Below are 14,764 nucleotides of genomic sequence, written 5' to 3'. Positions count from 1 at the left end.
TCAATTGAAATAATTTCATTGGGCCTTAATCTATGGATTTCCCATGACTGGGCAGAGGTGCAGCCATGGATGTGCATTGGAGGGCATAGGCCCACCCACTTGGCAGCCAGGCCCACCCACTGGGGAGCCAGGCCCAGCCAATCAGAATGATCCAATCTGTGATATTTTATTTCAGCTCATGAAAAATGGGACCAACAATTTACATGTTGTGTTTTTTTGTTCAGTGTATTTATTACCAACTGGTATTAAATACCGACATGGTTCAAAGCCGACTGGTACTATCCACTGAGTTTTTAAGCTACGGCGCGCAACATGGTTCAACAAGCCAATATATCAGCACAATATACTTTTTGGGGTTTTCATTTTACCGGTGTATTGGAGCTAGAATTGGGATCATGTATACGGGAGAGGGGTAAGTTGAGCCAAAGGGTTAGTGGAGCCACCCCTTGTTTCTAGGAAACCGTACTTAAGCAATAAGGCACAAGTGGCAGTGCTGTATCATGAATACTGCCGCAGGTAAATGGCATTGTCAACCCATTTACCTGTGATTGTATTCATGATACAGCACTGCCGCGCGTTCCTTATGCCTTGATCACATCTACAGCGTCATTGTGTTTTGGTACACCAGAAGTACATTCATTTCCAATGAAACGCTGCGTTAGCCTTCAGTATTGCGTTGCAGTGCGTTCTGTGTGGCGCATACTTTGGATTTATTGAATTTATGCATCAAATTGTATGCGTAGACGGCTTGACAGAAATAGCAGGTGAATGTAGGCAGACGGCGCATATTAACCGCCACCAAACCAAATGCTGGAAACAAGGTGAAATAATGTGTGAGTTAAGATAAATACAAGAGATGATTCGGACAGCGACACGAACATGATATTCTTATGAAGGCGCAGTGATAATTCAGATGGAACTGTTAGCAGCCATAGGTGTGTTTGTGACGGCCAATACAGCTCGGCTTGCAACGCTGCTCGTCCAATCAGGATCCAAACAACCAGTTTTATGAACAAAATTAATCATGTGACCAAATATTTAGGAAGAGGTCATCATTTCAAGGAGTCTGTGAAGGAAGAAACCACATGGGAAAAGGTGGTATGCACGTTAGGTCAAATGAATTGATTGTGTTATAGGTTTTATGATGCTTTTATCTAAACCAAAGTAGATAATTTAAAGATTGTTTTATAAGTCAGTTAGGGAGTCTATAAGCTACAATATGAGGTCCTAAACCTAGCATAAAACTCCATCCTTGTAGCTGTGTGGGTTAATATAGTCAATGTTTGCCTTGGGGTAAGTTGTGCCAATGGCCACCATGCCCCATACAAATTATGATTACATTTCAACAGGTGTAGACTAACAGTGAAATGCTTACTTACGGGTCCTTTTCCAACAATGCAGAGTTAAAGATAAAAAAAATTATAATGTAAATAGTGACACAAGGAATAAATACACAGTGAATAACAACGAGTAAAAACAAACAAACATGGCTATATACAGGAAATACCAGTACCAAGTCGATGCGCAGGGGTACGGGGTAATTGAGGTTGCTATGTACATATAGGTAGGGGTAAAGTAACTAGGCAACAGGATTGATAATAGATAGTAGCAGCAGCGAATGTGATGAGTGTGAGTGTGTGTGTGTGTGTGTGTGTCGTCAGTATGCGTGTGTGTTGGTGTCAGTGTAAATGTGTGCGAGTCCAGCATGTGTGCATAGTCAGTGCAGGAGAGTTGGTGCAAAAAAGTGTGAGCGTATGTTTGGGTGTCAAGGTACGTACTGTATGTGTGAGTGTGTGGGTAGAGGCCAGTGTGTGTGCAGAGTCCGTGCAAGAGTTCGTCTTTGGGGTCATTTTTATGCATAGTATTTTTGGCAATTTGTCATGCACATGATGTGTGTTTTTATTGTTACAGAGCAGGCATCATCATGACCCGTGTATTCAAACGTTTAAAAAAAGCAGGGGTCTAGCCCCCCTTGAGGTTCTTGAGAGAGCAGACAAGGAAGTGAGAGAAGGGAAGTAGCTCCGTGTAGAGCATGGCGCTTGCAACGCCAGGGTTGTGGGTTCGATTCCCACAGGGGGCCAGTATGATTTTTTAAAATATATATATATATATATATATATATATATATATATATATATATATATATATATATATATGTATGTATATGTGTGTGTGTGTGTGTGTATATGTGTATATATATGTGTATATATATATATATATGTGTATGTGTATATATATATGTGTGTGTGTGTACAGTGAGGGAAAAATTTATTTGATCCCCTGCTGATTTTGTACGTTTGCCCACTGACAAAGAAATGATCAGTCTATAATTTTAATGGTAGGTTAATTTGAACAGTGAGAGACAGAATAACAACAACAAAAATCCAGAAAAACGCATGTCAAAAATGTTATAAATTCATTTGCATTTTAATGAGGGAAATTAGTATTTGACCCCCTCTCAATCAGAAAGATTTCTGGCTCCCAGGTGTCTTTTATACAGGTAACGAGCTGAGATTAGGAGCACACTCTTAAAGGGAGTGCTCCTAATCTCAGTTTGTTACCTGTATAAAAGACACCTGTCCACAGAAGCAATCAATCAATCAGATTCCAAACTCTCCACCATGGCCAAGACCAAAGAGCTCTCCAAGGATGTCAGGGACAACATTGTAGACCTACACAAGGCTGGAATGGGCTACAAGACCATCGCCAAGCAGCGTGGTGAGAAGGTGACAACAGTTGGTGCGATTATTCGCAAATGGAAGAAACACAAAAGCACTGTCAATCTCCCTCGGCCTGGGGCTCCATGCAAGATCTCACCTCGTGGAGTTGCAATGATCATGAGAACGGTGAGGAATCAGCCCAGAACTACACGGGAGGATCTAGTCAATGATCTCAAGGCAGCTGGGACCATAGTCACCAAGAAAACAATTGGTAACACACTACGCCGTGAAGGACTGAGATCCTGCAGCTACCGCAAGGTCCCCCTGCTCAAGAAAGCACATATACAGGCCCGTCTGAAGTTTGCCAATGAACATCTGAATGATTCAGAGGAGAACTGGGTGAAAGTGTTGTGGTCAGATGAGACCAAAATCGAGCTCTTTGGCATCAACTCAACTCGCCGTGTTTGGAGGAGGAGGAATGATGCCTATGACCCCAAGAACACCATCCCCACCGTCAAACATGGAGGTGGAAACTTTATGCTTTGGGGGTGTTTTTCTGCTAAGGGGACAGGACAACTTCACCGCATCAAAGGGACGATGGACGGGGCCATGTACCGTCAAATCTTGGGTGAGAACCTCCTTCCCTCTGCCAGGGCATTAAAAATGGGTCGTGGATCGTTATTCCAGCATGACAATGACCCAAAACACACGGCCAAGGCAACAAAGGAGTGGCTCAAGAAGAAGCACATTAAGGTCCTGGAGTGGCCTAGGCAGTCTCCAGACCTTAATCCCATAGAAAATCTGTGGAGGGAGCTGAAGGTTCGAGTTGCCAAACATCAGGCTCGAAACCTTAATGACTTGGAGAAGATCTGCAAAGAGGAGTGGGACAAAATCCCTCCTGAGATGTGTGCAAACCTGGTGGCCAACTACAAGAAACGTCTGACCTCTGTGATTGCCAACAAGGGTTTTGCCACCAAGTACTAAGTCATGTTTTGCAGAGGGGTCAAATTCTTATTTCCCTCATTAAAATGCAAATCAATTTACAACATTTTTTACATGCGTTTTTCTGGATTCTTTTTTTTATTCTGTCTCGCTGTTCAAATAAACCTACCATTAAAATTATAGACTGATCATGTCTTTGTCAGTGGGCAAACGTACAAAATCAGCAGGGGATCAAATACTTTTTTACCTCACTGTATATATGTGTGCATATATATATATATATATATATATATATATATATATATATATATATATATATATATATATATATACATACATACAGTGGGGGAAAAAAGTATTTAGTCAGCCACCAATTGTACAAGTTCTCCCACTTAAAAAGATGAGAGAGGCCTGTAATTTTCATCATAGGTACACGTCAACTATGACAGACAAAATTAGGAAAAAAAATCCAGAAAATCACATTGTAGGATTTTTTATGAATTTATTTGCAAATTATGGTGGAAAATAAGTATTTGGTCAATAACAAAAGTTTCTCAATACTTTGTTATATACCCTTTGTTGGCAATGACACAGGTCAAACGTTTTCTGTAAGTCTTCACAAGGTTTTCACACACTGTTGCTGGTATTTTGGCCCATTCCTCCATGCAGATCTCCTCTAGAGCAGTGATGTTTTGGGGCTGTCGCTGGGCAACACAGACTTTCAACTCCCTCCAAAGATTTTCTATGGGGTTGAGATCTGGAGACTGGCTAGGCCACTCCAGGACCTTGAAATGCTTCTTACGAAGCCACTCCTTCGTTGCCCGGGCGGTGTGTTTGGGATCATTGTCATGCTGAAAGACCCAGCCACGTTTCATCTTCAATGCCCTTGCTGATGGAAGGAGGTTTTCACTCAAAATCTCACGATACATGGCCCCATTCATTCTTTCCTTTACACGGATCAGTCGTCCTGGTCCCTTTGCAGAAAAACAGCCCCAAAGCATGATGTTTCCACCCCCATGCTTCACAGTAGGTATGGTGTTCTTTGGATGCAACTCAGCATTCTTTGTCCTCCAAACACGACGAGTTGAGTTTTTACCAAAAAGTTCTATTTTGGTTTCATCTGACCATATGACATTCTCCCAATCCTCTTCTGGATCATCCAAAGGCACTCTAGCAAACTTCAGACGGGCCTGGACATGTACTGGCTTAAGCAGGGGGACTGCAGGATTTGAGTCCCTGGCGGCGTAGTGTGTTACTGATGGTAGGCTTTGTTACTTTGGTCCCAGCTCTCTGCAGGTCATTCACTAGGTCCCCCCATGTGGTTCTGGGATTTTTGCTCACCGTTCTTGTGATCATTTTGACCCCACGGGGTAAACTCTTGCGTGGAGCCCCAGATCGAGGGAGATTATCAGTGGTCTTGTATGTCTTCCATTTCCTAATAATTGCTCCCACAGTTGATTTCTTCAAACCAAGCTGCTTACCTATTGCAGATTCAGTCTTCCCAGCCTGGTGCAGGTCTACAATTTTGTTTCTGGTGTCCTTTGACAGCTCTTTGGTCTTGGCCATAGTGGAGTTTGGAGTGTGACTGTTTGAGGTTGTGGACAGGTCTTTTATACGGATAACAAGTTCAAACAGGTGCCATTAATACAGGTAACGAGTGGAGGACAGAGGAGCCTCTTAAAGAAGAAGTTACAGGTCTGTGAGAGCCAGAAATCTTGCTTGTTTGTAGGTGACCAAATACTTATTTTCCACCATAATTTGCTAATAAATTCATTAAAAATCCTACAATGTGATTTTCTGGAATTTCTTTTCTCAATTTGTCTGTCATAGTTGACGTGTACCTATGATGAAAATTACAGGCCTCTCATCTTTTTAAGTGGGAGAACTTGCACAATTGGTGGCTGACTAAATACTTTTTTTCCCCACTGTATGTGTATGTGTGTGTGTAAATGTGTATATATATATATATATATATGTGTGAATGTATATATGTTTGTGTATGTGTATATATGTGTGTGTATGTATGTATGTATGTATGTATGTATGTATGTGTATATAAATGTGTGTGTGTGTATGTATGTATATGTATATATATATATATATATATATATATATATATATATATATATATATATATATATATATATATATATATATATATATATATATATATATATATATATATACACACACACACAAACACATACATGGATCCATAATAAATACAAAATACATGGAGTCTGAGCTTGATAATGAGAGGCGATGATAGAGTAGCAAAGGAACACAAGGTCTGATCTGATGACATGGAATCTTAGCTTGATAAACATATCAAGAATTTTCGCTGCCCAGTTTAGTAGCCTCAAATGCATAGAACTTGCCTACGAATTGGCACATCGAAACAACATCCCTGTCCCAGACAGCTGGTCAGGACTTATACGCCTTGACTTATTCAACATTTTGTTGTGTTACAGCCTTTAAATAGATTTTTTTGTTTCACAGATCTACACACAATACCCCATAATGACAAAGTGAAAACATGTTTTTTTAGAAATGTTTGCTAATTGATTGAAAATGAAATACAGACATATCTCATTTACATAAGTATTTACACCCCTGAGTGAATACTTTCTAGAAGCACCTTTGGCAGTAATTACAGCTGTGAGTCTTTCTTGGTAAGACTCTAAGAGCTTTCCACACCTGGATTGTGCAACATTTGCCATTATTCTTTTCAAAATTATTCAAGCAAAAACCAAGCCATTAAGTCGAAGGAATTGTCCGTAGAGCTCCGAGACAAGATTGTGTCGAGGCACAGATCTGGGGAAGGGCCAAAAAAATCTCTGCAGCATTGAAGGTCCCCACGAACACAGTGGCCTCTATTCTTAAATGGAAGAAGTTTGGAACCACCAAGACTCTTCCTAGAGCTGGCCGCCCGGCCAAACTGAGCAATTGGGGAGAAGGGCCTTGGTCAGGGAGGTGACCAAGAACCTGATGGTCACTCTGACAGAGCTCCAGAGTTCCTCTGTGGAGATGGGAGAACCTTCCAGAAGGACAACCATCTCTGCAGCACTCCACCAATCAGGCCTTTATGGTAGAGTGTTCAGACTGAAGCCACTGTCAGTAAAAGGCACGACAGCCCGCTTAGGGTTTGCCAAAAGGCACCTAAAGAACTCTCAGACCATGAGAAACAAGATTCTCTTGTCGGATGAAACCAAGATTGAACTCTGGCCCGAATGCCAAGCGTCACGTCTGGAGGAAACCTGGAACCATCCCTACGGTGAAGCATTGTGGTGATAGTATCATGATGTGGGGATGTTTTTCAGTGGCAGATCGAGGGAATAAGGCTGTAATATAACAAAATGTGGAAAAGTCAAGGGGTCTGAATACTTTCCGAATGCACTGTATATCCTCCAACATTCAGACTTGTTTGAAATCACTTTTGTTACCTTCCGGTACTTGTGTCAGACAGTGGGTTGTGGGCCACAGACCCCCATCAGAGAGTTTCTGTGTGTGGTTGTTGTTGTTAACTCTAAACCCTATCTGTCCTCTTCAGGTGTGCGTGTGTTGGTGGATGCACGGGAGAAGCTTCACATCCCCTGGGGTTCCCCTGACAACCAGGTGCACGGAGACAATATGATGTCATTCGACACACGGTCTGCGATGATGGCGAACGGCCAGGTGGAGACAAGCGTGTTCCTCAAGTACCTGCCCTCCATCCAGGTCCTGTGGGCCGACAGCGGAATACAACAAGCCTACGATAGACGCAGGGAGTTCCAACTGGTCAGTACACACACCGCAGTACACACACCGCAGTACACACACCGCAGTACACACACCGCAGTACACACACCCCAGTACACACACCCCAGGGTTTCCGTTATCCGTCAATTGCCGGCTTTTGGGCAAAATACAATAAAATGAACAGCCGATAAATGAAATTGTTGCCGGCCAAAATAATCCCATTGCAAAATGGTGCTTTTTATTCATTGATGGAAATACCAGTCGATGGAAATTATATTTGACTGTCATGCTAATCGGTCTATAGGTTAATTTGCATAATTGAGTGGAATTCAATTGGCCTGTGTGTATTTTCGTTAGTCATCATGTATCTTATTTATCCAACAGAACGATCACACGCCCCCAGCATACAGAGCCTATTCCGAGCTAGATTTCCCCAGCAGCTCCTCAGCTGGTTGCCGCTGGAGTAAAACGTGCTTTTATAAGGCCATTCATTGCACAACCAATCGAAATGCAATTGCGTGTTAAAAACAGTTTTGGTGCATGATGAAAAAATAGCTACTATTTTTATTTCTCAACTGGTAATTGAAGCGCGCCATTCAAGTGCAGGCAACAGGCTATCAGCGCGTCACCCACCACTTTACAAATGGGAGCTGGAGGCAGTATGCATTTTGAAAAGGTACTTAATTGTTTGAAACCTGAATGTTTTACTACATATTATGAGGCATGTCTTACCTTGCTTCAAAGTAGGCTATAGGCAAAATCAGATCATGGAAATGTGGAGCCATTTCTTTTATAAAGACTTCATAGGCCACTCAGCATTAAAGAGATAGATTGGGGGTAAGGCCCTGCGATACACTAGCGTCCTGTCCAGGGGGTGTACTTGTACATCAAGCTGCCTTGCTACAGAAACAGGAGATGGGCTCCTGCTCCTATGAACTTTTCCAGCTCGCACAAGCCAAGGATCGAGCAATGCTACATACCCAGCGACTCTGCAAACGGCACCGACTCAGACGAGGCAGAAAAGCTAACGCTAGTTTTGCGAAACGCCTGTTACATCTTCGGCCGTTGTAGGAAAGACGCATCGTTAAAACATTTGTAACAACTGCTTGCAGTTCTGAGCCAACCTGAATACTAAGATCCTGAGGGAAATCGACGAGTACCAACAGCTTTATGCTATGGAGGAATAATAATAATAATAATAATAATAATAATAATAATAATAATAATAATATATTGTACGGGATACATTTGTATTGTAGTGATGCCATTACTGTAGAGTAATGCAAGGTCTCTTTCATAATCATGTGAAATGTCAATTGCTATGGAAATGCTGGGATGGGTTTTCTATGAAAATTATGTTTAATGTAATTATGATGCAACTATGATGGTGATACGATATGGATTACAATTATCATCCTGATTATTAAGGCTATACTCACTTCATGTTACACACAGACACTTAATCATGCAAATTGTCTGGGTTATTATTTATTTAGACGTCACACATTATAGTATTACTCTTATCCAGACATTATACACCCTCTCACTAAATCACATCCGATATCACACACATCAACCTACTCAGATCTACTGCACACATAGCTTGACTCAATTGTCTTAACATCTGTGGCGTTGGCTCACAGGCAAACGGGCAAGGGAAGAAAAACAAATATTGCTAGAACCTGTTTCTTGAATTCTAAACATCAGACATTTTGAAATCTATTTTAGTCTGTCATAATACCTCTTATGGCAGTAACTTTACAAGCACTTATTATGGTAAATTTAGACTGAGTATCTAGTTATGGTAAGGGGTGAAATAAGTATAGCCAGTTATAATTATAACGGTTTAGCAGATTATAAGAAAAGATCAGTCTTTACGTGGCTAAAAGAAAAGGAATATAACATATACTGTTTACAGTATACTTAGATGAAGTTGCGTGGGAAAAGAAATGGGGGGGGTGACATTTTGTCGTGGACAAAGGAACTCAAAAGGTGTGATATTAATTTACAAAAATGTTGATTCTAATGTGCAAATAGTCAGGAATGATTCGCAAGGAAGGTGGATCCTTTTCAATGTGAAAGTGGATAAAAAACGGATTCTGCTCATTGTGGTCCTCTGTAGCTCAACTGGTAGAGCACGGCGCTTGTAACGCCAAGGTAGTGGGTTCGATCCCCGGGACCACCCATACACAAAAATGTATGCACGCATGACTGTAAGTCGCTTTGGATAAAAGCGTCTGCTAAATGGCATATTATATTATTATTATTATAATCTATGGTCCAAATCAGGATGAGCCATGCTTCTTTGAAAATATTTATACCAATTTATTGAACTTACCGGCAACAAACGATAAAATCATTATGGTGGGAGACTATAACAAAGTGTTAAGTACCTCCAATGGACCGTAAAGGAAATCACTCTACAAACTATCATCACCATGCCCTTAAGGAAATCACAAATATTATGGACACATTAGAAATAGTGGCTATTTGGATACTAAAAAACCCTGACCTAGTGAGATATACATGGAGACTTAATCCAGCTAGTCATCTTGACTACCTTCTTGTCTCTTTCTCTCTTGCATCAAAGGTTAAAAAAATATTGATAGGAGACCGAATGCGATCGGATTATCATCTAATTGGCCTTCACATAACTCTTACAGAATTTCCACGTGGACTGGGATATTATAAATGTAAGCAGTCTACTGGAGGACAATTTATTCTTAACTAAGACAAAATAATTTATAGCTGAATTTTTCCAGTACAATATAGGTTCAGCAAATCACCTTATTGTTTGGGATACCTTTTTAAATGTACCTTCAGAGGACATTAAATTCAATATTCATCAATAATAAAAAGGCAGAGATACAAAACAAGTTAGAGGAAAAAGAACTGGAGGAAACGATCTAATGTAATCTATTACAAAAAATAAAGCAAACTGGATGGAATATGGAGAAAAATGCACCAAATTCTTCCTGAATCTCCAACACAAGAACACTACCAAAAATGCATTTCAGTTAACAGGTGTGCCTTGTTAATTTGTGGAATTTCTTTCCTCCTTAATGCATTTGAGCCAAATCAGTTGTGTTGTGACAAGGTAGGGGTGGTATACAGAAGATAGCCCTATTTGGTAAAAGACCAAGTCCATATTATGGCAAGAACAGCTCAAATAAGCAAAGAGAAACGACAGTCCATCATTACTTTAAGACATGAAGGTCAGTCAATCCGGAAAATTTCCAGAACTGATTTAACTCCTTAGTCATATCTCAGTTTACTCACTTACTTATGGGGTTGCCTACTCCTGAAGAGTTGTTTTTTCAAATCAGATGAGCAAAAAATGTTTTGTGTAATCTGGGATGCTGAACCAGACAAGATAAAGCGTGCCGATCTATATAATGAATATGAACTGGGTGGGTTGACATCATTAAATACAAAAGTACTAAACCTCTCTCTAAAAGCTTCACCTATACAAAAGTTTTACTTGAACCCTAAACGGTTCTCAAGTAGATCACTAAGAAAAGCTCATCCATTGTTTAAAAATGGCCATTTTGCCTTTGTGCAGATTGCCATGTCTCATTTTCGAATAATTGAAAATGAAACCTTTTTCAAAGTATCTCTCTTTTTCAAACAAGCATTGCAGAGCTGGTTACAATTTCAGTTTCATCCACCTGAAAAGATAGAACAAATATTATGGTTGAACGCAAATGTGCTGGTTGATAAAATACCTGTATTTATGGAAAATAGTTTTGAAAAGGGTATTTTGTTTTTAAATGATATTGTAAATTGGAATGGTGGAGTTATGTCTTTAATGAAGTTATCAGAATTGTATGGGAAGGTCTGCTCAATCCAAGATTACAACCAATTGATTACAGCATTACCCCAAACATGGAGGAAGCAGGTGGCAGTGGGAGGAGGTAGGGAACTGGTCTGTCTGCCCAATATAAAGGATCGAAACTGGCGGAGGAATAAAAATGGTATAAATAGGAAAGTATACCAGTTTTATTTGTTGGGGGGGGGTCTTGGAGGTCTGGTGGCCTGGCGGTTGGGAGCTTGGGCCGGTGGCTGATAGGTCGCTGGTTCCGGGTCCCCATTTTTCACCTTGTGGGGAGATCTGTCGACGTGCCCTTGAGCAGGGCGTTGACCCTGGCTGCTTCTGTGGGTCGCTCTGGATGGGAGTCTGTTAGATGACTATGTGTAATGTAAATGTTCAGCGGCTTCGCTGCAAGTAGATTGTATGTTTTAATATTCAAAAATATTTAAACATTTTTTAAAAGACTTCCTAGTGAGTTTTAAGTTTGGGGAAGCATACCATTTATTCTACCGTTCTGCCTTTTATCTGTCAGTTGTGGAACAGTTTCACTTCAATAATAATGTTTTAATTTCTCAAAATCATTGTCAAGTGGTCAATCATAAAAATCTGAATTCAAATGATAAAAATCTCAAAGTTAATTCAACTAATGCAAGAGCACCAGGCTCTGCCATATGGACAGGTACTTCTATGCGTGTTCAGGCGCGCACGCTCTCTCAACATTATCAGGACAGAGAAACCAGACACTTGCTCATTGTTCACATGGAGCACTCCAAACAAAAGACAATGAAAAAAATGACAAATCTCATAAATGATGGTTATGAAATGAACCAAAACTTGTTTCTCACAAGTGTAGCGGTTTGTGAACTCTGCAAACAACGTTTCCACTCTCCGAGAATGAGAACGATAAATGACTGTAATTAATACAGGCATTAAGAGAAATTAATGTAGCCAAATGACTGGGATTAGTGGTACATTTACTACTGGTGACCTATATGCAGGGTTCGCACAAGGTGCTTGAGGTGTTTAAAGTACTTGAATTTGGCACTCTGAAATTCAAGTACTTAATTTCTGATTTTCAAGGTATTCTTCTCAAGTTGGTACTTTAAAAAGTACTTGAATTAAAATGAGAGAACAGAAAATGAACTAATATGAAAACAATTAGAAAAATGTATTGTTCTTGCGAATTCATTTCCAGGCTGACTACAGAGTTTTATTTCCTCACGTGTTTTGCGCTCTGGATGCCAGGCAAGCCCGCTCATTCCACCCACACTTCCACTCAGCCAGGCAGGTACAGAACTGAACTGACTGATTAGGCGCCGCCAAACGTCACATCGATAGCTAAAATGCCGGGCAAATGTAGATTCAATCCTGTCTGGCAGGATATTGATGTTTATGAATGGGTTTTGCCAGACCCAACCAGGGATGTAGTGGAGGGTAAACACCGTTTACGCACCTTTTTATTTGTGAAATAGCGTTTACTCACCTTTTTATTTTGTTAATTGTTTATCCACTTATTATTGCGTTCCCAGCGTTGATCAGCGCTCAGACGGCTTCTTGATCTGAGTTCTAATCGCGCCTTCCTCTGCGAACGAGTGAATCATGAATGGTTCATGTGTGCTCGTTATGTTCACCTGCTCCCTTGTATTTGCCTTGTTAGCAGCCCATTCATTCACCACTCTGTCCAATGGGAAACTCTGCCCACGACATAGGCTGAGAGGTGAAACAAACTACCTCAGCCCAGACCTACAATGGCAAGTGGCAGAGACTATGGCTGACAGTGGCAGAGACTATGGCTGACAGTGGCAGAGACTATGGCTGACAGTGGCAGAGACTATGGCTGACAGTGGCAGAGACTATGGCTGACAGTGGCAGAGACGATGGCTGACAGTGGCAGAGACGATGGCTGACAGTGGCAGAGACGATGGCTGACAGTGGCAGAGACGATGGCTGACAGTGGCAGAGACGATGGCTGACAGTGGCAGAGACTATGGCTGACAGTGGCAGAGACTATGGCTGACAGTGGCTTTTTTTTTTTTATCCCCCGACTCCTGCCATGTCAACAGACGTCCCCCAAACAATAAAAAGCAGACTCTCGGAGAATGTGTACAACTGGTAAATAGTCGCTGATATTCAAGTCAGGTGTCTAGCTAGCTAGGTAGCTCAAGGGCTCTGGCTGTTAGCCAGGTAGCTAGCTATAACTAGCTGGCTAGAAGGATGAAGTTAGAAGTTAATATTATTAGCATGTACACTGAACAAAAATATAATTGCAACATGCAACAATTTCAAAGATGTTACTGAGTTAGTTCATATAAGTAAATAAGTCAACATCAGTCCTGACTTACCACTCCTCTATGTAGTAAATAACTAGTGAAACATGTATTATTGAGTAGAACTTGTAGGTAGTGATGAATAGTAAGTTAGTAGTTTTCTTTAATGAGGTTGTGGTGATATACTGCCATTTTTATTTTATTTATTTTACCTTTATTTAACTAGGCAAGTCAGTTAAGAACAAATTCTTATTTACAATGACGGCCTACACCGGCCAAACCCGGACGACACTGGGCCAATTGTGCGCCGCCCTATGGGACTCCCAATCATGGCCGGTTGTGATACAGCCTGGAATCGAACCAGGGGGTCTGTAGTGACGCCTCAAGCACTGAGATGCAGTACCTTAGACCGCTGCGCCACTCGGGAGAAACAATTGCATAATAGGAACTATTACAAATTGATGGTCCTTGAAAATAAATATTAGTGCTTGAAAAAGTACTTGAAAGTCCTTGAATTTGACTTTCCACTGTCTGTACGAACCCTGTATATGTAACGGGGAATTGATCCAAATAAAAAAATCTAACAGCAAACAATTCACACAATGAAACAATGAATTGGCAGGAGACAGCTGAGCCATTCTGGAGAGAGACTCACCTATATCTTTTCACACACCCCTCGTCATATTTTAGATGCTTTTCACTGACAGACGCAATTCAATAATCAGCTAGGACTATTGCCACGCGCACTGCCCAAATTGCGGCCTTCCCAAATAGGCATAGGCCTACAATTTGAAACAATCCACAGAAGCTAATGATCCTCGATTCCTCTGTGGCCAAGTCATGCTTTCTGGTGAAGTATTTAGAATTATTTTATTTATTTCTGTATAGACAGGAGTAATTATATAATTTTGGCACATTTCTTAACATTTCTTCCCCTATTAGACCCACCACTATGTCATTTCTCTCCTGTTCCATTGGTTTTCATATCAACTTTCTTTCATTGTCCAGAAGCCAAAGGAACAATCCCAGTCAGATTTTTATCTCGGTCACATATAGAACTGCTATTTGGTGCACTGTTTAGAATGGTGTTTTCCTGCGAATTGTTGGCAAATGTTTGAAAATGCCATTTTATTGGCTGCTTCATTACATGAGTTGCATGTTCTGTTAAGATGCATTACCATAATCTAAATGTTATTTCTGTCATTCTGAGCACTCTGCGTGGACACCCTAATGGGTTATGCAGCCAATGCATATGGGTCTGGTAAATTTCTCAAATGGCCGGTAAATTAAAATCTTCCGGTCACGTTGTCCGGTGCCACGTTTTCCTAACGGAAACCCTGATGCAC

General features: G+C 40.8%; 1 protein-coding gene across 1 annotated transcript in view; it reads left to right on the top strand.

Moving 5' to 3' along the window:
• LOC311121662 (guanine nucleotide-binding protein subunit alpha-13-like) overlaps positions 1-14,764 on the top strand; it is a 44,465-nt gene that overhangs the window by 5,950 nt on the left and 23,751 nt on the right. The window contains exon 2 of the mRNA XM_084196119.1: positions 7,153-7,379. Within this exon, the coding sequence (XP_084052245.1) occupies positions 7,153-7,379 (227 nt within the window). The remainder of the gene's footprint in view (positions 1-7,152; positions 7,380-14,764) is intronic.

Source organism: Coregonus lavaretus (genome assembly GCF_964263955.1).
Source record: "Coregonus lavaretus genome assembly, contig: HAP1_SCAFFOLD_1294, whole genome shotgun sequence".
NCBI classification, from domain to species: domain Eukaryota; kingdom Metazoa; phylum Chordata; class Actinopteri; order Salmoniformes; family Salmonidae; genus Coregonus; species Coregonus lavaretus.
Note: the sequence above shows the minus strand (reverse complement) of the source record. Positions and strands in the feature narration are given on the sequence as shown.